The sequence below is a fragment of the Carettochelys insculpta genome, chromosome 3, assembly GCF_033958435.1.
Source record: "Carettochelys insculpta isolate YL-2023 chromosome 3, ASM3395843v1, whole genome shotgun sequence".
In the NCBI taxonomy this organism is placed as follows: Eukaryota; Metazoa; Chordata; order Testudines; family Carettochelyidae; genus Carettochelys; species Carettochelys insculpta.
The window spans coordinates 66,518,928-66,544,853 of NC_134139.1; the positions used below are offsets into that span (position 1 = coordinate 66,518,928).

The 25,926-nt window shown below is 42.0% G+C and overlaps 1 protein-coding gene and 1 long non-coding RNA gene across 3 annotated transcripts in view; one reads left to right on the forward strand and one right to left on the reverse strand.

Moving 5' to 3' along the window:
- LOC142011124 (histone-lysine N-methyltransferase SMYD3-like) overlaps window positions 1–25,926 on the forward strand; it is a 359,175-nt gene that overhangs the window by 271,900 nt on the left and 61,349 nt on the right. For both annotated transcript variants that reach the window (XM_074990063.1, XM_074990062.1), the window contains exons 5-6: window positions 13,386–13,473; window positions 20,609–20,783. In XM_074990063.1, coding sequence (XP_074846164.1) covers window positions 13,386–13,473; window positions 20,609–20,783 — 263 coding nt within the window. The remainder of the gene's footprint in view (window positions 1–13,385; window positions 13,474–20,608; window positions 20,784–25,926) is intronic.
- The window catches only part of LOC142011126 (uncharacterized), a 36,013-nt gene that overhangs the window by 3,979 nt on the left and 6,108 nt on the right, over window positions 1–25,926 (reverse strand). The gene's annotated exons all lie outside the window — the stretch shown is intronic.

A 25,926-nucleotide genomic window follows, 5' to 3' on the forward strand; every position in this document is an offset into this window, starting at 1 on the left:
GAATAGGCATTTATGTAGGATTTCTGTAACTGGCATTGCAAGATATTTGCATGCCAGATATACTAAACATTCATACACCCCTTCATGTTTCAGCCACTATTCCAGAGGATGTGATTCCATGCTGATTATGCTAATTGAAAATACATTAATTAAACTTGTGACTGAACTCCTTGGGGGAGAGTTGTATGTCCCCTACTCTGCTTTACCCATGTTCTGCCGTATATTTCATGTTATAGGAGTCTCAGATGATGACTCAGCACATGTTCGTTTTAAGAACTGTTTCACTGCAGATTTGACAAAACACGAAGGAGGTACCAATGTGAGATATCTACAACACTCAACTCAAGGTTTAAGAGCCAAGTTTCTTTGAAAATCTGAGAGATGAGGTGTGGAGCATATTTTCAGAAGGCTTAAAAGAACAAAACTCCAATGAGAGAGCTACAAAACTTGAACTATCAAACAAGAAAATCAACCATATGCTGGTGGCATCTGAGTTACAATGATGAAAATGAACACTGCTCTGTATTGTTATCAAAAAAAGTCCATCTTCTGCACTTGTCCTCTGGAATAGTGGTTGAAGCATGACTATGACTCTCTAGTATATCTGGCATGTAAATATCTTACGATGTTGGCTACAACTGTGTCATGCAAATACCTGTTCTCAATTTGAGGTGACATTGTGAACAAGATGTAGGCAGCATTGTCTTCTGCAAATATAAACAATCCTGTTTGTCTCAGTGATTGTCTGAATAAAAAAATAGGACTGAGCAGACTTCTAGAGTCGAAAGTTTTATATTGTTTTATTTTTAATGGACTTATTTTTATACATAATTCTACATTTGTAAATTAAACTTTCAGGGTAGAGATTGCTCTATAGTACTTGTATTCTTTTGGTTTTTACATTGCACACTTTTATCATAAAAATAAATATAAAGTAAGCTCTGCACACTTTGTATTCTGTATTATAGCCAAAATCAGTATATTTGAAAATGTGAAAAACATCACAAATTAAATAAATGTTGTTCAATTATTATTTAACAGTACATTTAATAGCTTGACAACCCTAATACCGATGGAATTATAAATTAATGTTAATAGTGAGTGAATGTTTAAGTACTTTAATGAATTGGGGCTTAAGCTCAGATCCGTGAGGGCACTTAGATGTTGTGATGCTAAGCATTGCATTACCTATCTTTCAGATACTAGATTAGCAGAATAATAACAGTGCCTTGGGTGCAAGGAAATAGTTTCCCCATTATCCCTACTTTGGTTGATAAGAAACAACTGATATTTAATATATGAGACATCTCATGATACCTAGCATACAGTTGCTAGGCAATCTCCTGTGCTAGGGTGACTTGTTTGAACAGCATCATGCATGGTTCGCAAAATATCCATAGGCCTGTTGGCCAGATGTTGGAAGTTGCACTACAACCTCAAAGCCACGAAGTCTTTTTGGGTGGGTCTTGCATATAACCAGCTTCTCCTTCGCTAAGCTGTAGAAACATTTCATTTTAATTTTATTAGTTGACAAATACTTAACCTCTATGTATTACACTTCAACTAGGTTCACTCAATTATTACTTCTGAATGTAAACACTTTATTGATATGCAGCTTAGACTGGAATTTTACAGTCCATGTCTAAGGTCCTGGAAATAGGGAATTTACAGTGGGAGTGCTGCTACAAGCTTAATTCCTAGAACTGCTCCTGCTGGAGCCTAAAGCAAAATTTACATTGACTTCAGATGGAAGAGGGCTGTATCCTGTGAGGTGCAGAGCACTGTCCCCTCCCGCTGACTTGAATTCTAAACTAATGTGTGAAATACTGGGAGAGAAGTCCAGGAATATAACTGGGATAAGCTCTGTGTGACCATGGCTTCTCAGGGAAGGCTGGAATGTGAGTGATACATTTAAAAATACCTCAGAATTGGTAATATATTGATCAGCAACTAAGATAACTAGAACATGGTGGAGTTACTGCAAATGTGTTAATTTGTAACATCGCTCTTGAGGAGTCTTCAAGCCTGCATGTGATGCTATTGTGAAGTTCACATGTGTCAGCACTATATATTTTGCTTTAATGCTGACAGATGTTTTCAGGCTAGTGCCACGCTAGAGCAGAATATCGAACTGCTCAGGGTTGATCTTCTGTGGTTTCACTTCATGAAAGTGCGAAATGATGCTCCCAGGGGTGCCCCTGTACTCCTTGTAAGAGGCGAGGAAGAAGGAAAGTTGAAGGAAAGTCGACCTGCTGTGTGGACAGACATGGAAGCTGACAATGGGTAAATTGATTTTAGCTGTGCAATTGGCTAAAACAGCATATTGGCAGTCAACTTAGATGTCTAGTGTGGACATAAAGGCTACGTCTACACGTGAAGCCAACATCGAAGTAGCTTATTTCGATGTAGCAACATCGAAATAGGCTATTTCGATGAATAATGTCTACACGTCCTCCAGGGCTGGCAACGTCGATGTTCAACTTCGACGTTGCGCGGCACCACATCGAAATAGGCGCTGCGAGGGTACGTCTACACGCCAAAGTAGCACACATCGAAATAAGGGTGCCAGGCACAGCTGCAGACAGGGTCACAGGGCGGACTCAACAGCAAGCCGCTCCCTTAAAGGGCCCCTCCCAGACACAGTTGCACTATACAACACAAGATACACAGAGCCGACAACTGGTTGCAGACCCTGTGCCTGCAGCATGGATCCCCAGCTGCCGCAGCAGCAGCCAGAAGCCCTGGGCTAAGGGCTGCTGCCCACGGTGACCATAGAGCCCCGCAGGGGCTGGAGAGAGAGCATCTCTCAACCCTCCAGCTGATGGCCGCCATGGAGGACCCAGCAATTTCGACGTTGCGGGACGCAGATCGTCTACACGGTCCCTACTTCGACGTTGAACGTCGAAGTAGGGCACTATTCTGATCCCCTCATGAGGTTAGCGACTTCGACGTCTCGCCGCCTAACGTCGAAGTTAACTTCGAAATAGCGCCCGACACGTGTAGCCGCGACGGGCGCTATTTCGAAGTTAGTGCCGCTACTTCGAAGTAGCGTGCACGTGTAGACACAGCTAAAGTTAGATATTATTTAGCCTTTTACACTTATATGCTGTTGTTTGGGGGGGGAGTCTTTACATACTACTAGGCTGGGTCTACACAGAGATGTCCTGCCGCCAGCTTCATGCTAATGGGCAGTCTCAAAATTGCAAGTGGCTGCTCATTAGCATTTTCCCACAGCTAATTAACATATCCCACCGAGATCTCGTGCAGCTATGCTAATAAGCCTTGGGAATACGCTAATGAGCAACCATTTGCAATTGCGAGACTGCACATTAGCAAGGAGCTGGCAGCAGGATGTCTCTGTGTAGACCCAGCCCTAGTGTTTTAGTATTTAATTGCACGGTGTACATATGAAGAAGAAAGGTTCTAATATTAATACTTGATCTGTAAGTGTTTATGCAGTTGACAAATGTCAGCTGTACTTTGCGGTTCAGGACTAATGAAAATAATTTTTAGAGCTCATTTGTATTTGCTTTCTGCAAAAGATTTATACCTCTCTGCCCTTGAGACTGATATAACAACAGGCTTACACACACAAAATCACTGTTATCATCAATTGTGTGTAGTCCTAACAGGATGGTTTCTGATTCTTTTTGTAATGATCCTATCTCTGTAATATTACAGTGTTACTGAAAGGGCTTGTCTACACTTGCCCCCAACTTCAAAGGGAGCATGTTAATCAGGGCGATAGGAGATTACTAACGAAGTTCTGCAGTGAATACACAGCACTTCATTAGGCTAATTCTGCACCGCGGCAACTTCAAAGCATCAAACTTCAAAGTGCCAGCTTGCGCGTAGCTGTGGGCACTTTGAAGTGCCTGTGCTACTTCAAAGTCCCTTTACTTCCCAAAATTTTGAGGAGTAAAGGCACTTTGAAGTACCACGGGCACTTTAAAGTGCCCACGGCTGCAAGCATACCGGCACTTTGAAGTTTGACGCTTCAAAGTTGCCATGGTGGAGAATTAGCCTAATGAAGTGCTGCATATTCACCGCAGAACTTCTTTAGTAATCTCCCACCGCCCTGATTAACATGTCCCCTTTGAAGTTGGGGACCAGTGTAGACCCAACCAAACAGAGTTAACCTGCTCCCATTGCTTTCTGTTGAATTAAGTTGGCCAGTTTAGATTCACTTGTTGATTTGAATTTTCTGGAAATACAAATCTAATTTGCAAATTTTTGTTGCTACTTCCTTTTAGGTTTCTAAGTAAACACAGTGCAATTCTAAATGTTATATTGGTATTTATATATCCACACAATATAGAGCATTAACCTGTACGGTGCTTCCAAACACTTACTGGTGTCTGCACTCTGAAAATGTAAAGTGCTATATGAATGCCATTTCTTACTAGTTGTCATTCAGGGCATTAATTTAACCTTTCTGATGATGAGCAGGTGTACTGAGTAACTGTCAGCGATAGAGAATATTGTTTGTTCTGCATCTGTCAACCTCTCATTTTATCTTTAAAAAAAAAGAAAAATACACTCTTAATTTTTGAAATTTTGTCTACAGTTTTACATTCTTGGGGTTTCTTTCCATGAAACAAAATATTGTTTTTACTCTACAGATAAAAACCCTTTGTAATTATCACATCCTAGCTCACGTGTATTCTCTTAACTCTTACTATGTCTGAAAGCTTAAGGTCTCTTCATAGGCAGATAAGTGTAATCAGAACATCTGCAGGTTTTATCAGGTCCCATATGAGGAGAAATAGGTGGAGTCCCATTAACCTGAACTCCATGGAGTGGACAATAGGTTTGGGCAGTTATGGAGATCAGAGTTGTTTTGCACTGTTAAAGAACAAGCAGATTTTGATGTTTGGAGGTCCCATATGTACTTAGTAGTTCCTGCACTATGCCCGTAATTTCTATTTGACCTACTCATGTCATTATAGAGCCAGCAGTTGTCTTTGAAACTCCTTGTTTCCAGTTGCACTTTTAGTAGAGAATTCCCAACATGTTCATTGTAGTCACCCTTGTTTTCTGCTCCACTGGGGGCAGTCTGGCACACTATCCTATGAGGAAATCATGAGTAATTTTACTAGATGTCATGAGTACAGGGATGTTAGCTGCATAAAAGGAGCAAACTGTGTAGTAGGGCATACAAATCTGTGGCTAGAAAATGAGAGGAGAAGGAGGACAAATCTCTCAGTGGCACCCTGCAGGTGTGAAAGAAGTCCTTGCCTCCACCTAGGATCCTGTGGCAGGGGACAAAGGAAAAGGGAATAAAATAATTAATTGTGGGATGGATAATTCTGAACCCACTCTCCTCCTCTGTGGACGTGGGAGGGAAGAGCATTTTGGTGGCTGTTTCCAGTGGTGAACATTCCATTTCTCCCACATCGGGGAAGGGGAAAAAAGAGCTTCTCCCTGGCACCCATGGTGGGACAGAAAACCCATGTCCCATTTATGTCCTGTTGTCTGAGCAGGGGAAGGAGAAACAACTTCATCCCTTGTGAGAGAAGATGTTCATAGGTGCGTTGGTTGGGCAGAATGGTGATGAGAGACCAGTAGCTTGTCAATAATAACAAACAGTCCGGCAGCACCCAAAAGACTAACAAATTTATTAGGTTATGAGCTTTTGTGAGTAAGACCCACATCGGAGAAAGGGAAGGGTGTTCCTGACTAAATAGCATCAGGCTGCTTTGGTTAAGGAGAGGGGTGACTGGTATTTCTCACAGCAGGCCCACCTATTCATGTGAGCTGTATTTTAACATTCAAAATTTCAAATGCAGTTCTAGTAGAATACTAATAGCTTTAATCCATCGGTGTGCTCAAAGCATTACACATCCCGCTTGGAGTGAATGGGCCAGGGAGCATTTTGGCAAAGCACGGAAAAGAGAAAGTGAGTGGCAAAGGAGAGTAAAAAAGGAGGAGATAGGAAGTAAGATGAGAAAAAGAAGATCAGAGGAGGAGGTCAAAGACAACAGGGGAGGGAGCAAAAATCAGAACAGATGAAAGATGTATCCTGTCCCCAAAGACAACACCTTTCCCCAGGTGAGGGAAACCAATTGCAGAAATCATTAAGGCAACAAGAAGTAGCAGAAATGACAGGACAGATGTTGACTCATATGACGTGTGAGAAAAAAAATGGAGCATGTCCCATACATATGGTGAGTGCTGTCTGTCAGTACCTAATACTATCTTTTTGTTATATGTTCACATAGGGGGTGAAGACTTCTACCTTAGCCTACGATACAAAGAAATCATCAGAATCGAATCTTTCCCACGATTTCTTCCATTTTCTCCTTTGTTCTTGTTATTGGTGGTCACAGCTCCACTTCAACAAATGTGGCTGAATGTGGTTTTCCCCTGTAGTGGGGAACATTCCTTATGATAAATTATAACTTTTAAAAATGCCCGATGTACAACAGACTAATTTCCATGAGCATTTTCAGTGAACACAATTGGATGCACCCTCTTACAAGTTCCTTATATTGAAATTGATGCTGAATATCTACACACTTCACGTTTCAAGCTTCATAGTTACTCAGGAGGATAACTGGGTTTACTGGCTTGCTAGAGGAAGAACAACAAACAATCCCATTCTGACTTAAAGCTGTGACACTCATAATGTTCAGACAAATGCATAAGGGATTTGCTAGTTCTGAGTTCTCAAATCCTTTATGAAACTGCACATCTGCCTCAGGGAAGAAAAAAAACCCAGAGCTTTTAGCAAAATAAAATTCTGCTCATGGTATTCGTACACATTCCTCTGTGCACTGCTCACTGGACGCAGAGTGTGAACTGACACATTAATTTTCTGGGTAAAATCCTACAATTGTGCACAAGAGACGTTGAGTTTTATTTACCCAGAGTGAGTTGGGGAGGGCAGAAAGGGGAAGGAATCTCTTTTTTGGATTTCAGGGTTTACCACTCTCAAAATCATGCAGGAGAAACTTAGATCCCATTTTACTACAGAAGCCAAGTCAGGGTCTGGGAAAGAACATATTTTGAAATGGAAAGCCTGTTGGAAGAGTAGGCAGTCCATGAAGAATACGTGAGATCTGCTGAATGGAGACTGTGAATCAGGCTCCCTGCAGTTAAAAAGCCACACTGAGACAAACTTGTCCACAAGAATAGAGGAAGGGAGGGACAAATGCAGAGCTTTCTTGTGCTTGCAGCAGGACAGAGGTTTTACTGTAAGATCACCCTCCAGGAGACAAGGGCTAAATTTGGGGGCATCTCCTGTGCATGGGGAAGTGATGAAGGTGCAATGATCTTTCACAAATTAGTCATTTGGTGTCCCTTTGGGTTCCCTGAGTACTGGCTCAAGGACTCAGCTAGCATGCCCAGTAGCACTTCTTGACTCCAAGGGCGTACTGTCAACCATACTGGTGGTTTTTGTTCTCCTCCTGGCATCTAACAACAAGCATAGTGTGAAAACAGTGCTAACTACAACAGCAAAGGCCATGGCTTGGTTTGCTCCTTCTCTTGGAATTACTACACGCCACATATCCAGCTGCACTTCCCTTCTCAGCACACCTCCACATGTGAAACGTCAATCTTTAAGTCTGCCGGTCTCATCCTCTGGAAGTTTGTTGTGTGTCCCTGTGATGCTGTTAAGTACGTTTTTCAGAGCAAAACTGGAGCTGAATAAGCAAATCAGTTTGTTCTTTTGAAGGCTGAAACCCTTGTGTTGAGCATTATTAGTGCCAGTGGGGGGAAGTAATTAGGCTGGTGTCCCTTAACTTTCCTTGTTGTTGAAAGGCTGTGCACTTTGCTAAAGGGTGGGTTCTCCATTTCAACAGAGAAAAATACAGGTTACTCTTTACTGCTGGCAACTGCAAACCTGGAGGTTTGGCTGGGATCATGCTCTGTAAAGAGTCACTTTGAATGGGTTATTTCATGGAAATTTAAATCTTGTTACTGCCATGCTGTTAGATGAAATTAAAGAGTTCGGCTTATCTATTAATCATTACAATGATTTTCATAATTCCTACTCCAAGGCTGCTTGGTATTTTTAACTGTTTTAGCCATATCACATGGCCAAGATTTTCAGAGCAGAGTCCAAGTCAGTAACAAAAACAACTTCTTGGGAAAAACTTGTTAGTCTGTAAGTCAGAAGCATTTTCCCTTTTAGTTATTTCATTAGTTCCACTTGGATTGTCTGTACTGAAGATCCTGGGCAAAGTCCTACGGAAGAGGACGCACATATGCTGTCCTCTCTTAGGTTTAGAATTAGCAACAAAAATATAAGAAGAACCCTCTTCCAAGAATCAAGGGTACTTAAAAAGCCAAATTTGTATCTAAGTAAATTCTCCCAACAGATCCTGAAAACAAAGGCAAATCTTCAACCAAAGTCAGTGACTTAAACCTTGAAGTCAGGGCCAGAGCTCCCTTCGTAACACTGACTCCTATGTAGGGTGGTTAAGGCCATCTCCCAAGTCCCTTCTAGGATAATGTGTGCATAGGCTGCAGTTACTGTGCTCCACCAAACCCAGTGCCTGAGATGCTCTTGCAGGAGACTTGCGGGGTGGGAGGACTCTTTGTATCCACATGCCCCATGCACATGGACCTGAGTAAGGGCTGGAGAGAATCTGATTCCATGTCTCAGCAGCTTGCGTGTCGAGATGCTGGAAAAGAGGTGTGGAGCAGCACAAGTAACTCCCAGGAGGGTCTAAGAAGGTACAAGCTAAAATCCTGATTTTTTTTAACTTATACCATCCATCGGTACCAGAACACGTAAATTGACTCTCCCAACACTGCCTCATACCTGGGGGCTAACCTGTCATTTACTCTACACCATTTTATTCCCACCTCTAAATCTGCCCCGTGCTTGTTATTCCAGTGTCTCTGAGTGCTTGGTTGTAAGTGTTTCAGCTTGGACCTTAACACAATGCATCTGTATGGCAATACCAGCTATTGTGTTTGTGCAAGTGGCAGAGTCACAAGGGTTGTGGGGAACCTAACTTAGGGAATGTAGTACCTGGGGATAACTTGTATTTTGGTCTCCCTACCTTCCCCCAGGTCTGGTCCCCCCCCTTTTTTTTGGCCTCCAAGGGCTCCACAATCCCTTGTACCCCCTTTGTCATTAACACCTGCCCCCAACTCCTGCACTGTGCCCCCTCTGCCCCAACCCCTGCATTTTGCCACCTTCCCCTCAACTTCTGCACACCGCCTCTTGATCCCTAACTTCTTCTACTGCCCTCTAACCCAGCTCTGAGCTGCCAGTATGTCTACCCCCCTGCTTCCTTTCCTGGTACCTACACTTGTTTATGCCAAGCAACCCCCATGCCCAGTGGCCCCTTACTCTGAGATCTCTACCACAGATCCCTGTGCTCAGTGTCCTCCCAGCCCCAATGCCCCTCTGACAGCCCCCATTAACTGCACAACACCCATATTCCACAGGGCATTCAGCACCAAAAATTAAAAATTCAGTGCACACTATTTTACATTTTGTAAAATTCTGCAAATTTTATTTGCCAGTAAATAAATCTGGAGACCCCCACATGGCAGTGACATTCACAGACTCTTTCTTGGCAGTCACTCAATAATGAGTAGGACAACTTCATGTCATCCTCCTATCTGTGAGTCTGTTGATGGCTGATCAGCCAATTCTGGAGCTGCAGATCATATCACTGAAAAAGGCAGGTGTGGGTAACTGTTGGATTAGTGGTGGGAAGTTTCTGCTGCTATTTTCTTCTTCTCTGCCTCTCCTTGTCAGCACTGCAGCAGGACCTCGCAAATTGTGCCACCCCCTCACAGGTTATTATTCTCTGTTGGGGACAGTCTTGGGCAAGGTTCTCCCAAGTGTCAACACTGATGCTGTACTTTTTTATGTATGTCTTCAGCATGTCCTTATATTGCTTCCGCTGGCCCTCAGCGCTCCTCTGCCCTTCCTCCAATATGGAAAAGAGAATCTGTTTTGGGAGGCACTGAACAGACGTCCGAAGCATGTGATCAGGCCAATGAAGTTGTTGATGAATGATAATGACTTCAATGCTGGTCATGTTCAGCTCTTCCAGGACACTAGTGTTTGTGCGCCTATTTTCCCAAGAGATATTTAGGATTCTCCTGAGGCAGCATTGATGATATTGTTCAAATACCTCCAAATGGCACGTATATGTCATCCAGCTTTCACGTGCATAGGATACCATGGAACAAGCACTGCATGGTATACAAGGAGCTTTGTCTTGGGATATATGTCCTGCTTCTTGAAGACTATATGTCTCAGGCGGGTGAAAGAAGAGTTTGCATGGCTCAGACAATGATGGATTTCCACATCAATGTCGACTTCAGGGGAAAGGTGACTTCCTAGGTGTGGGAGGTGCTCCACATTTTCCAGCAGTTCTCCATTCACTTCAATAGAAAGTGCAAGAGATTGTCCCATTGTTGAAGGTTGTTGGAGCACCTTGGTCCTTTTGATGTTCAGTGTCAGACCGAGATTCTTGTGTGCTTCAGCGAAGGCACTTAAGATGGTCTGAAGGGCTGTGGGAGAAAGAGCAACAACCATATTGTCATCCATGTGCTGGAGGTCCATGATCAAGGTTGTGGAGGTTTTGCTTTTAGCCTTCACTCTCCTGAGATTGAAAAGCTTCCTGTTCATTCTATAGAGAGTCTTCACAACATCTAGAAGCTTGCCATCAATGAGGTGAAGGGTCGTGGTGATGAAGATGCAGAACCCTGATGGGGCAATGACACAGCCTTGCTTTACTCCTGTTTTGACCTCAAAGGGGTCGCTTTGGGATTCATTGTTGCTCAACGCTGTGGCAGTCATGTTGTTGTGAAGCAGCCTTAAAATGCTAATGAATTTTTGGGGTAGCCGATCTTTGAGAGGATAGTCCACAAGGCGCTATGATTGACTGCGTCGAATGCTTTGGTCAGGTCGATGTAACTCATATATAAGGCACGGTCGTGTTCACAACATTTTTCTTGCATTTGTCGGGCAGTGAAGATCATGTCCACTCTTCCTCAGAGTGGTTGGAAGCCACACTGGGATTTTGTGAAACTCTGCACATTTTATTTGCCAATAAATACATGTGGAGACCCCACCTGGCAGTGGCAATCACAGGCAACTGGGTGAATGGAAGTGGGAGATCCCCCTGCAGCCTTCCTTTCCCCTCCACTGCTAGGACCAGGACTTGGCCATGAGATAGCACTGTTTGTATGTCAGAAGGCCACAGGGAAGTGTTTCACACAATGCCTGGGAAGTCAGCCAGGGTCCAAAATCCATGTGAATGACGCAAAAATAAAAGCTGATACCAGTCTCTGTGCCCAGCCCTCATCCAGGCCCTTGCCTGCCATGGCTCTGGGCCATCACTGTCCAAATGGCCATTGCATTTCCCTCTAAGGCCTGGTCTACACTATGCAGCACTGTTGTAGCAGGAGTTAACCTACTCACCAGTCTCTTGGTGCAGTAAGTTTGGCAGTGGCACTCTTCTGAAGACCACAGCTACTGTTTTCATTTTGGTGGAGTATTACCATCGATGGAAGAGCTCTGGGAGATCGAATTATTGCCTCTAAACAGACCCAGTACCTCGATGGGTGGTGCTGGATCACTTCAGGATCAATCTCCCGCCTAGTGTAGACCTACCCTGTGCCTGAATAGTAAAGAAGTGCTTGGGGTGCGCAGTTGACTAAGATAAGGAATTCTATTCAGACACAGCTCTTTTTTTTCATACCCTGATACACACACATCCTTAGCTCTTGTTCAGCCTTGATGCTGATTTTCTGCTCCCAGCCTGCACACTAGCTTGTGCCCCAGACCAAGTTCAGCCTTGTAAGCAAGGTTATGCAGTAAAAAAGTTGAGTTGTATCAAGGCTGAATTTAAGTCATTCAGTTTGTCTGGTACAAAACTTAACAAGGTTAGGTCTGTACATGACTACAATAACATGAGATCTCATGTCCTGACGATGACCTTTTCCTTTCCTGGTGGCAGATTTAGCTATGTACAAAATTATTTCCAGGTGAGCTTTGTAGAGAAGAGAACTGGGTTTTGCATTTACAAATTGTAATAGGGTGATGTTGCCCTCTTTGTACCTTTCTGATACAGAATGGTACTGAATTATCAGATAGCTGAGACCAATTTTGATTTAACCATCTTCTGGACGATATAAGAGTCCAGCAGTTATGTTGGACAGACTGAAAAACAAAGAGGCTCTGTGCAAATATTTCCTGTTATTTTGAATTCACAATAATGACATTTTCCCCCTATTTCTCCCTATTTATGCAACACAAGTGAGACATGGATCATAAACTTCTCAACAGCCGTATTCTTGTGGTACTCCTGTTGTGTGTATTGGCTTAAAAGTCCTTGGCTAGCTTCTGATACCCAATTTCCTTCATGTAATTCTATTTCCTAGAGGACTGGTTTTGAGACTATTTGAAAATAAATATAATTTATACTCTAATAACTGCTTTCTTCAAAGGATTCCATAGCCTTTTGCCCGGGTGGGTATTATTTTCCCCATTTTACAGCTGGAGAAATTGAAACATGATTAGATTAAATGAGCTCTTGAAAATGCCACTGACTGCTTCACTGCATTTTTGGGCACCTAAACGCCTTTGAAAAATCTGCTTGTAAGTGACTTGCCTAAAATTACATTGTAAGTCACCGGCAGAGTTGAGAACACAGCCCATGTCTCCTCATATCCAGTGCCTTGCTGTCACCATTCAACATCATGCCTCCGTATATGGCATCATGAAAGATGATTGTGAAAACGTGACTGTTGATATGCTTTACCAGCAGGACATGAGCAACTGCGATTTTTTTTAAAGGTAACCTTTTCTGAGCAGCAAACTAAATCTTTGGACTCATGCTTGTAATTTGAATATTGAATGAAGTTAGGCTCAGTTTACAGGTGTTTTTTTATTTTATTTTATTCATAATTACTATCCAAGTCATTTCTATGCATAGTTATGTTGATCTGGAGATAGATAGTGAGCAGTTCTTTGTGAGTAGCTGAAATTTGAAGTGTTTCATTTGCTTTGATTGGAAACACAAGACATGCCATTGCTTCTGCCCCTGTACAAATTGTCATAATTCTTAGAATCGGCTTTCTGGTCTGAACTCAAAATTCACATCCTTGATGTGTTCTAGTATTCCTTACAATGTTCAGTTTCCATGAGCGTTCCAGTGAATAATTTCATTCGTTAGAAAATTCATGGAAAGCAAATACAGAGCGGACGCAAACACAATCCAACAGTGAATTCCATTTTTCAGTCCAGATATTATTTGGGGGATAAGTTTCAATATACACACCCAACACACTTTGTGCCAGTGTAATCTTTTTTAACCTTGATGATGCCATGTTCTTATGGATTCAAAGCTGACTCTTTTTTCCTTATCCCGTGCTTTTGTTTCTTACTTTTATTTCTGTCAAAACAGGATGTTGACATGCTGGCCGGTGAAGAGCAAGCCTGGAAAGAAATCAAAGAGGCTGTAACTAAGGAGCAAGACCCAAGGTCACAAGAAGGTATCCTTTCAATGACTGCTGATGGCAAATGAATCTCTTTGCTTTTACTAACTATCCGTAGTGCCCACCTTTGTGTGCTTTTGCATTGCTTTTGGGAAGAAAACATTTTTTCTTTAATCTTCCCTTTTTTCCATTTTTTGAAAAATATATTCCTCACTCACACCAACAGATATTTTAATTGAATGAGTGATGATGTCATTTTAGAGTGCTTAGCCTATAAACTTGTCACAGCAGGGACTACGTCTACCTCTTTGAACACCACCTACTATTACATGGCCTTGATCTAATCAGTTCCCAACCTTTTCCCGATGGTGACCCATTCTGACAATTCAGGAATACTTGGTGACCGAAGACAATTCAAAAATGGGGAAGGATTGGAGGGGAAGCAGGGCCATAGCTAGCTAATTTTGTGTCTGAGGTAAGAATATAAAATTGCGCCCCTCGTGTTTATATATTCATCGTAGTTATTTCATAGAAAAAGGTAAAATACATAAATAATAGAATAATAACACTACTTTTATTATAGTTAATTATTAATTATTATAGTTGATCTGAGTTGTGGTAGGGGACAGGCCCTCAGCCCCAAATTGCTCCCTCCCACTCTCCCAGCTTAAACCCCACACTCAGGGGCTGGGGAGGAGTCACACTCAAGGGCTGGGGGAGTAGGGTTGGGGTGGCTGAGAGGATCACACTCAGAGGCTGGAGGGAGTCACTCTGGCTGGGTGGGTCATGCTCAGTCCTGGAGGAGCTGAGGGGCACAGTCGGGCTGGGGAGTTGGGGGCTGGGGGTCACACTCAGGCTGGGGAGTCACACTCAGGTTAAGGGGCTGGGAGGGTCACACTCGGGCTGAGGGGAGTCACTCAAGGGCTGGGGGAGTCACACTCAGGCTGCGAGGGCTGGGTTAGTAACACTCAGGGCTGGGGGGAGTCATACTCAGGGATTGGGGATGGTGGAGTCACACCTTGCTGGGGGGTCACACTCAGGGGCTGTTACATTAAGATGCTGGGAGGCTGGGGGAGTCACACTCAGGCTGGGGGGTCTGGGAGGGTCATACTCAGAGGCTAGAGGAGATACAAAAAATGAAAACTGACAGATCAGCTACATAGAACAGAAGAAGGGCGAATGCAGGGATGAAAATTACTCACTGCAAGAATCTATTAAGTGTCTTGCCTGGGATGACTACGACTATCAAAGGTGTTTGTAATGCATAATTGCTTCTCTGTTGACAGAGATAGCTGCTGGATGTGGTAGCATTAAGGAGCTGCAAATGGCTTCTTTAAGAGCCACATGCAGCTTCAAGCTGCTGGCCACCCTTAACAAATCTAACAACAACACGTTTGGGTCCAGAACCATAGGCTGGGAATCCCTGCTAGGTGCTACCCTAATACAATCCATGCGCACCTGCAAAACTCAAAACAGTTTTTAAGCCAAAACTTAATGTGATTGTCTTGTACTAATAAATTGGGCTAAGGCATAATGGCAGCTCTATAAGCAATTGAAGACAATCAAAATGACATGCAGGAGAAACACAGAAATTTTTGTCGATAATGACAGGCATATTGCCCTGTATTCTTTCTTGCTCTTGCTCCATCTATTTCAATGGTGTTATACCAGCCATGAATTTGGCTCATGAGCTGTGGCAAGGTGTTGTGTGGCATCTAGGTACCGCTTTAGAGCGACATATGTCAGACTCTGACTGCTCTGTTTTAGTGCTGCAAAAAATTTGTTTAGAGATGCCCTGGACTGGAAAATAATAGCTCTGTTTTGTAACATTATTTTCCAGAGAAGCTGACGTCTGTTTGCCAAAACAGGATTTTTTTCTGGGAACCAATTTTTTAGCACAAGGAGCTGTCACTAAGTTTTTGGTCTGACAGTGAGCACAGCTCTGGCATGTTTATTGAAATAATACATTGATGTCAGTGAGATTACTTGTCTAATAAGGTACTACTCAGTGTAATTAGAGTGATACAGCTGGTTTCTTAGTCTTTCTTTGACTTGAGGGAAATCAAAGATCACAGAGTCATTATAAAAACTGTCTGACTTCCATAGTTCACTATTCAGATGCCATTAAGTGAATTCAAGCATAGGATAATGTGAATGTGTCTTTGGCCCCAATTTTGAGTCGGAATTGAGTCGGAGCTTTAACCTTTAATAACACAAGCATAATTTTAGGCATACAATTTGACATGGATGCTAAATTGAGGGTACAGCTAGTTACTTGTGTTAGTTAAAACTATTTAAATGCTAAAAATGTACAATCAGTGGCAAGGTGTCTAAATGGGTGCAGTTGCAGGTGCAATGAAATGTGCCTCAGTTAGGTGGTAGGAGTAAAATTGTACATTGGCCATTTTACTGGAATCATTAACCAAAAATATTCACTTGGGCTGATATATTGGAATTTTAAAAAGAAACTGAAATTGCTGTAGAAATTGCTCTGAGAAAAGTGTTGATGTATTTGATTTTTCTCTTAAGGGGTGCTATCGGAAATGTTTAATCTCTGCTCTTATCAAGTGCCAATGTTGCATCAACATACATTTTTTTTCTGCAATACTGGAAGACACAGGTTCACACATACACTTGTCCATTCACCAGCAGTGAGTAGGAAACCTTTCCGGCAGAGTGGGGCACTTACCCTTCAGCTTGCACACGTTAAACTTCCTTGTCAAATAAACAAACAAGATTTTAGAAAGTGGAGTTGGGAGAGTTAGCACCTTCCAGATCTGCACAGAGATAGCCTTAACAAAGAAATGGCCACATCCATAAGGAAGCACACAAACCGAATGATCAAGGCTGAGCACAGGGCAATTACTAGGCTGAGCACAGGGCAATTACTGTGGCAACGGGGAGAAAGAATCTTTCTCTGTCCCAGATCCTTGTACCATAGCTGCTCCTTTAGATGAAGTTACAAATGGAACAGCTAATTTCTCCACGGCACTCAGACTGCTCATTGCAGGTTTTCTGGCTTGTGATTATGCACCTTACCAAGACAGAATTTGGCCTCAAGAGGTTTACAATATTACACTTTTCGTATTAGATGCTACAGAATGTATGAAATAATATCTTGTGACATGACAGCATCTGGAGTGAGGCTGAGCGTCAGCTAAGGTGTTGATTTCTCTGGAGTGTCAATGCGAAATGTTTACTACAAACATTTTAGCAAGTGAAAATAATCTTGCTTTTTCATGTTCATCTATCTTTAATCAACCATAAAAAAGATAGTGATGTGTGCCTGAGAGAGCAAGATTAAGGCACATATCAGAAAGGACTCTAAATAGCCTTTCAAAAGTAGATGTCTTTAAAATAAAGGATTCTGTAGTCCTATAGTAAGTTAAAATCAGTATTGTTTAATATAACATCAGTTAATATTTTCTCAGCAAGCATAGTATAAGAATTCTTCTCAATGTACTGTTTGATATTCCTGCTTTATCGTTACTCTTTTGCATTAAGGCTACGTCTACATTACAGCAATCTTTCGAAAGAAGTTCTCCCAGAAGATCTCTCCCCAAAGAGCTTCTTTCGAAAGAGTGTGTCCACAAACAAAAAAGAGTACCAAAGAGTGATCTGCTCTTTCGAAAGAGAGCATCCATACAGCCCCTACTCTTTTGAAAGAACAGGCCAGGGGTCAAAAAATCAGACCCACGAGGACTGCTCTTTCCAAAGAAGGGCCCTGCAGGGCGTCTACAGACATTTTCTTTCGAAAGAAACTTTTGGAAGAAAGAGCTTTTCCAGAAACGGGAAAGGAGAGGTGCTTTCAAAAGGAGCGCTGCGTTCTTTCGATTTAATTTCGAAAGAAAACTTTGTGTGTGTAGATGCTCCACAGGATATTTCAAAAGAGCCCCTTCTTTCAAAAAGCATTTTGAAAGAACTTGCTAGTGTAGACGTGGCCAGAAGGTTTCAATATAGTTTGTGAAACTTGTATGAGAAATCACCATAAACCATACCAGTAATTGGAAATAAAATAACCACGATAAATTCTTCCCCTAGTAAAGTGCTTTTTATCTAGGAGTCTCAAAGCACTTAACAAAGAATTAATTTAACCTCACAGGAACCATGCCTTATAGGTGAGCATTGTCAACATGATTCAGCAAAGAACATAGGCATGTTGTTAAATGTAAGTACATGAGTGCTCTAATGGCCGGGGAAAACTTATTCCCTCACCCTGGGACACTAGGGTTGACAGCCATCAAGGGCCCTGGGGCAAGGTATGTGTGAGGAGCACAGTTCCATGCACTGGAAGGGGCAGGTCTGAGGGCTGTCAGCTCTTAGTGCCGCCCAGACCAAGGCATGCCCTCCACACGCAGCCCTCAGAGCCACATGGGGCAGCACTCTGACAGCAATTCAAATGGGCCTGGGGCTCCAGGCACCACTACGACTGCAGTAGAAGTGGTAGCAGCCATGAGCTCCAGGCCCCTTTGACTTGCCAGGCCCCAGGGCAATTACCCTTCCCTCAGTGGGCCTGCTTTGTGGATGCTCAGGGTGTGCTTGAGTGCTTTGCCGGATTGGGGTCTGTGCTACTTTACAGCATTGGCATGAGTGTGGACCTGTGATCCCATCCCCTGATCTTAGGGGAGGTTGTTTTGCAAGATTAAACTCTATGTCATGTGCCTAGAAAGTACCAAAATATTTCAGATAGTAAAATTGAAGCCAATAAAGCTGTTATGACAATAGGGAGACATAAAATGTGTACAAATTGATGTTTAAACTAGGCCTGATAGTTAGAATGAATGTTCAACATTCATAAGATTTAGAGATATATAGGGTGTGATAAATAAACAAACAAACAAGGACAAAAATGAGTTTTAACTAGTAGATTTGGGGAATAACTGGCATATGTAATCTGGGAGCTAACTATGTAGATGTATCAAGACCACTGACTGGGAAGTCTGTGGATGAAAATATTTTGTGTAAGCAGCTCGAAAAGATGTATGAAATAGTGTTTGCTTGAGCACGTGGGGTTGAAGATGATACAAGCTGGACCATCACCTCCCTTCTTGATGTACTCCACTGACTGCTTTCTTCTGTTTTCAGTGATCTCTAGCACTTTGTGACTATGATAACACTACAGATCTTTATGTTGTTTGTATCTTTTTTTTGTGGACCTGCTGTAATAGTTTGGCTTATTTGGGTTTTTAATTAAGTCTTCAAGTCCATATTTATGTGATTCACCAGCCTTACTTGTTAAAACAGCTTTACGTCGACACCTGAGTAGAGAACCTGTGATTAGTGACATGCACAATTTGCCCTCTAAATTAATCAAAGGGTACAGGAGGTTAAATAAACTGTGACGCTCTTGAGATTCTTGGCTGGAAAGTGATATAAGTATTATTATCTTGTTTGCCAGGACATATGTTGGTATATATGACATTTGAGACTGCTCACATGCTAAACTTAATACGATGTTGAAGTGCTTTTGTAGATCAAGGCCATAGTATCCATTTACAGATGAGAAAGCTAAAAAACACGTCTCATTCTTTATTTGCTTTCACATAGGCTTCATGCTAGTGTAATTCCATTAACTACAGAGGAGTTGTGATTTATACTAGTGCAGGGATCTGCAACCAGCAGTTCTGGAGCCACATGCAGCTCCCAATGCTATAATTTAAAAGTAAAAAAAAAAAAACAAAAAAAAAACCAAAACAAAACAGAACCCTCTCCTGATTATTTTCGATGTTTTGGTGAATGTCTAAAAGCCAAACAATGAACAACTCATATTTAATATGAGAGAGGTAGCTGTGTTACTCTGTAGCTTCGAGAACAACAAAAAGTCTTGTGGCACCTTATAGACTAACAGATATTTTGGAGCATAAGTTTTCGTGGGCAGAGACCCACTTCATCAGATGCATGAGTGGGGGCAGGGTTCAGAGGGGTATTTAAAGAGTGGGGTCCCAGTAAAGAAGGAGGGCCAGAGCTGACAATGGCTCACATCCCCCTGTCTGATTTGATTTGTTTTTTCCTCTTTTGATAAGCACTGTTGATACTGGGCCATTTCAACCTTGCTGAATAGACCTCATCAGCTCTTGCCCTCCCCCTTTACTGGGACCCCACTCTTTAAATACCCCTCTGAAACCACCCCCCTCCATTCATGCATCTGATGAAGCGGGTCTTTGCCCATGAAAGCTTACGCTCCAAAATACCTGTCTGTCTATAAGGTGTCACAAGACTTCTTGTTGTTCGCATATCTGAATAGCAAACGATGTCCAATCTCGAAACATTGGATAACTCCCCCTTTAATAAGTGCAGTGCCTTGGAGGATATGTGTGTGCACTGTTCCTAAAATAGGGGTTACAAAAAATATGGTTTGAAGTTATTTATTAAGGACCATCTCATACTCACATGCATTGCAGCTCTTGAATTATTGAGTGTTTTACTAAATTTGAAAAAAAAATGGCTCTTCTTCCTCTGTACCAGTGTGAGCAAAAGGAGAGTAAGTTAACTGACTTTAATACATGATGGTTTGCAGTGTGAAACCTTCATTCCTGTGTGAACCCCAATTCACCTTTCTTCTCTCCCTAACATACAAAAGGACCTTCTCATATTGGAGATTAAAATGTTCTTTCTCACCAAGAGAACCTTAATACCTAAGCAACAATGAGACAGCAAAGCTGCAATGTTTTCTCTGTTATCCATGAGCACCTGCAGTGCTGCTTCTCTGTCGCAACCAATTAGATCACTGACAAAACCTTGCTCTCCAGAACTGTTTCAAATAAAGAGAAAATTAGGTTTCTGCAGGCTCAGTTTTAATTTCACGAGAACACTGAAGAAATCACTCCAACTAGGGTAGGTGTTTTAAGAAAATAACAATGTTTCAAAAAGCTAACGAATAATTGCAGCTTGGTTTTGCTTCAATTACAAATGAAAATAAAAATGTATATTTTCTCATCTTGTCACCTTTCCTTTATTCTTTACCATTAAAAATGCAGCCTTTGTTAGAAGTTGGTTTGTTAACTGTAAACAAAATTTAGGTATCTGAGGTACCACTTATGTTTTTAAGTAGTTTTTCAAGATTTGAAACAGAGCCTGGAATAATGGGATCTCTTTTTATCTTAATGCCCCGTAGCTTTTATTCCATGCTCACAACATTTAAATGTGTATTTTTGTTTGAAGAAGATGAATCCTTAACTAAGGTTAATAACAGAGTGGGAGCAGGTTCTGGCAATGTGCCAGGCTCTTCTAAATAACAATGCAGATCGTCTTCCAGACACAAATATCTATGTGCTGAAATTGCTTGACTGTGCCATGGATGCCTGTATTAATCTGCGACGTTGGGAGGAAGCCTTGTTTTATGGCAACAGGACTCTAAAACCATACAGGTAAGAGCTGTGATGACAGTGATTTATACAGCTGTCCTACAGGGAGGACCCATTCATTAAAGCAAGATTCCTGCCCTCCCCCCACCGCCCCAGACTATTCAATGAATGTTTATCACTGTTATTGCTGAAAGTGCTTTGGTGCACACCTTCAACCTTAATTTCCCAGTGTGTTTTCTAGATTAGCATATGAAATAAATAAAATATCCATTCTGCTTTGATAGTCAACAGATCAGGATGTGAAATATTCAAGGAAACAGCAGTAGCAGATGTGATTATCCACAGGAGCCTTTGTCAACATCTGATCTTTGTGTAAGAACATCATACTCATCATTCTATTGCCCAAAATCACTTGTTGATAGAGACTGTCACCATGAGAGCTTCTGTGTTTGAAGTTGAGGAGAGGCCAGTGTACGTGAGGTGACTGGGTGATGTGGTAGACGTTCTCAGGTAGTGATGGAATTAATGCATATGAATTAGTGTGACACACAAATGAAATAGCGGAAAATAGACCAATGTTGTTTATTTCATTGAAATCAAGAGGCTGAGGTGGTGAAGGAACCTGCATCACCTTCATTATTAGTGCTTGTTCTTGAGCTAGATGCTGGGGGGAGATTCTGAGGGCCTTAGCCCTGTGATATATGTCTACATTGTGGTCCTGGTGACATCTCTGGCTGTCATGCCCATCCAACCCTCGGGGTCTGAGCTCAGGAGGCCAGGCTGAGTCTCTGCTGCAGCTGCAGTGTCCACACAGCTGTTTTTTGTGCACTGTCTTGATCCCAATTACTACATGTCTGTCTACCCAGTTTGGAAGGTTTACTTCCAGGTGCAGTGTAGACATATCCTCATGTGGTTGCTGACAAGGTGCAAAGGAGAAGTTGCATGGTGCGGTCCATTGTCTGGGTGGTGCTGAGGGTTGGCTGCCACTAGCCCCACCCCTTCTGTCCAAGGTCCTGCCCCTTCCAGTGGTCCAGAGCTGAGTTCCTTCTCCCCGCACATTGCCCAGGGGCTGGCAAAGTCTATCACTAGCCCTTAACATCATAAGGCAAGTGAAGGTGATATGGATGATCCTGCTTCATGCAGATAGGATTTGGAAATCACTGTAGAACAGCTCTGAGCAGTCTGGTGGAGGAGAGATGGGGACGGAGCTGACAGGGATTGCATGGGCTTGTGGCTCTCCTGCTGTTGACAGGTCTTTTTTGTTTCTGAAAGTGTTGCATGTTCACAGGTAAGTGAAGTGCCTATGTGGATAGTACATTCTCTGTGCTGGTTCTATGTAAGGCAAAATTTTTTACAGCTGTGTAAACTGAAAATAAGTTTTTCGTTATCATATGTATTTCTTTGCTTAGTCCTGCCTCATCATTCCAGCACACAATGAAGCTCTGCGATTGCAGTGAAATGTCAAAGGCGTGGAAATGCAAAACAAGGCATGCTACTGTGAACATCAAAACAAAAAAGCAGTAAAGTAGCACTTTGAAGACTAACATTATAGGGTCATCATGGGGGCTCTTTTGCATATTTGGCTTAATCTAATTCTTGACTAACCCCCTCCCCGCCTGCATCTCTACTCTCTGTTTTGCTCATCTTGATAATATTTTTTTCTGATTTGTCAACCTCGATTACTGGTTTTGGTTCTCTGTGCCTTAAATATTGAGTCTGTTCTGGTCTGGCTATGGTCTGAAGAAGGGTCTGTCCCACGAAAGTGCATCACCTAATAAATTATTTTGTTAGTCTTTAAAGTGCTGCTTGACTGCTTTTTTGTTTTGGTAGTATGTAGACGAACGCGGCTTTCTCTCTGTTGCGGTGAGCACAAACATCTCTCACGTGGCACATCTTTGATTTCAGTAGGCTGCTGTCAGTGTTTGGGATTTTCCTTGGGAAACTGTCCCACTGGCATACTATCTTTGAATAACTTAGACAGTGATTTGAGATGCATCACAACACCATATTGTAAGAAGTGCTTTCACTGTACCGTAAGAAGCAAAAGGTCTGCATAAGCAGTGGCTGGCAAGAGTGGCAGAAACCATACATCTGTCATGGCCATGACTACTTATAATAAGAGGGCATGAGTGCTTTGAAAAACCCAGACTCCTAGGGAGCATCCACCCTACAAATGTGTTCTGTCTAGAATCTGTCAACAGGACACAACCTTTTTCCTGGCAGAGTTGTGCCTCGAAAGTTTGAGCCATAGTGCCTCTGTAGACAGAACAGCATAGATGCTCCGGGGGCATTCTGTCTACAGAGAGGGCTTCCAGTTCACCTGGCAGCCCTGTTCGGAGAGCTTCCATTTGGCTGTTCTGTTGACCGATGGCTGGGCAGTCTGGCTGTTCTCTGTTGACAGAGATCAGTGGGGAGCCCCTATTAGGTGTGGATGTGTTCTGCAGACAGAGGTTCTGTTGGCAAAACTCTGTTGGCAGTGACTTCTGTAGACAGAACTTTGTAGTGTAGACCCAACTCTTATGAGTGGCCAGCACAAATATTCAATAGGCCAGCACAAAACACATGACCATACATGGCCCACTTAACTTCTCAAAACAGGGCTTAAGTGGAAATTCAGTCAGGCATAAGCCTGGCGCTAGCTCTCTGACTCAGAGCAAATTTCATCACAAGTGACTACACTGCCTATCTGAATGTTCACTTTAAAATCCTCCCATATCTTTTCTCCCTTAACCTGTTAACAATGACTTTCAGGCCAGCAGTACTAAGTGGGTTTCTCCAGACATTTCACGGCATAAAGAGTAGAGTAAAAGAGAATGCAATTTTATCAGCTCTTTTAATAAATCTTACCCCTGTGTGTGTTCTGGGGTATGCTGTGGAATTCAAACCACTTAATACTGTGGGGTTGTTTTACCACCCTGTATATTCAGTTAGAGGGTTATTTTTTTTTGTGAAATATTACATGCATGAGAAATTTGACCTCTTTTGTACCTCAAGGAAGTTGCCCTTAGTTTTTCTAGATCCAAAAGCATTTTTGAAGACTGACTTCTCAGTTATACTTTTCTTCTTTTTCACCTTCAAGCCATCACTACCAGCTTTAACATACCTGACAAAAAATCCTTGGTTTCTCATTAAAATAAATTGTGTCCAACGCTACAGGAGAGAAAATCCTAGGAAATCTTCTGGGATACATTGAATTTTTCCTATTGAATCAATCTACTGCTTGGCTGCTCCTGCAGTTCCTTTACAGCTATCTATTTTCCTTTTCTCAGCTCTGGAAAAAATATTCATACTGTTCTCCACAGGGATTGCTGAAACACACAAGCCATCTATATATATGGGGAATGACTGCTGCAACAGTAAAAGGCTCCGAAGAATTGGTCAAAAGCAATTTTAATTTTAAGTAATGTGTTTATTTCATGTGTCCCATTATTTAACCAGCAGGATGAATATTTGCTGCTTATATATTGCTGCTGATACTGTTTTTAATGTATATTTTCACTAGAGTAGTTACTCAATTTTCAGAATCATCCAATTTATGTAATCAGCACAGACAGTTGGCTAAACTGCATGAAAACCAATTTATCAAACTTATATGTTCAATAGCTGTTTTCGCTATGTAAGGAACTGTAATATTTTAGAATAATTATTTTCTCAATGCTGCTCAATATCTCTAGATCTTTGAAAAGAGAGAGGAGGGCTGACAGCTGTCAAAATGAAAAGCTTGCCCTAAACCATAATTGCCCATAATTTGTTGAAACCTACAACATATACTTTCACAGAAAAATCTAACCCAAACAATTTTACACAACTTTTCTTGTAAATCCCAGAGTAACAATTTGTCTGTCCCAGAACTTTAACAAAACTTAACAGATACTTGCTTAAGTGAAAACCACCCCCTCTCACAGTCAGCACTCAGCAGCTTGCAAAAATAAACTTCCTTACAAAAACCCCCATGAGCCCTAACCACAAAAATAACAGAATAGCTACAAGAAGTACTAGTCAGGTTTGTCATGTCTCACTTAACACGTTGACTCAGTTTTTACTCTTGCTCATAAAGATACTTACTCGGGCAAACTCATATTAAATTAAAAAATGAGAAAGGACCTGAGGGTTTGGCCCATCAACTAGTCAAAGCGCATACGCTCAGTTCTGTCTATCTTAAGCATCTAGTAGTGAATTCCAGGCAAATATTGGAATTATGCATCCAATATAAGCAGTGCCAGTAAGGGCCTGGTATAGATTGAACCTCTCTAATCTGGTATTCTCTCGTCCTGCAACATTCCTAGTCCAGCATGATTTTAGGTAGCTAGATAATCACTTGCCATGGGTGTGGGCGAGTTTCCTGTGGTCCTGTAAAGTTTGTTTACAGCCACCAATCCTGGTTCTCAGTGTTTTGTACTGTTGTTTGTCTTTGATTTACTCCTAAATATCTTTTAACAGCTCAGTAAGCAATGGAAGTGTTGGTAATGCTGCTAAACCATATTGATCTCCTATTGTCTGACATATTCTCTGGTTTGGCACCAGTCAGGTTCGGAGGTTCAACCAGTATAAACATCTGCTACATGACATTGGCTATTGCTAAATGGGATTGGGGAGAAGTTAGATCACGCCATGGACATGTTGGTCTTAAGGTGCAAGATAAGCAGGGTAAAAACTTGAGTCTGGAAAGGACTGCAGCTGCAATGGAATTGCTGTGGTTTTTTTTGCAGAGTCCCTGATTCAGCAAATCACATATGCACATGCTTATTATATTCATCCTTGTTCAGTACAGTCTTCACTTAATTAAGGTCATAAATAAGTTCCATTCCCTGCAAGTGGACCTTTTGCTATCGTGGTCACCAAACCATTGTCTCCTGTGCAGTAGGCTAGCATCAGGAGTTATTGCAGACTCAGAACTATACAGTCTCCAGACTGAGGGGAGGAAATGTCTTCTGTCCCAAGGGCAGTGATTCAGTCTTTTTGGGGAATGAGGAGAGAGGATTTCAATTATGACTAAAAAGAGGGCTGTTACTTCAATGCTGGACGGGAGAATATTGCCTTAACTGGCACTCAGTCTATGCACATAAACAGGAGACACTTGTACGTAGAGCAGAGCACAGCAGGACTCAGAATATTTTCTAAACCGATGAATTTTCATGAAGTATTAATGAAATGTAGAGCAGATACTTCTAATTTAGAATTCTCATCTAGCAAGTTTGCCAGTTAA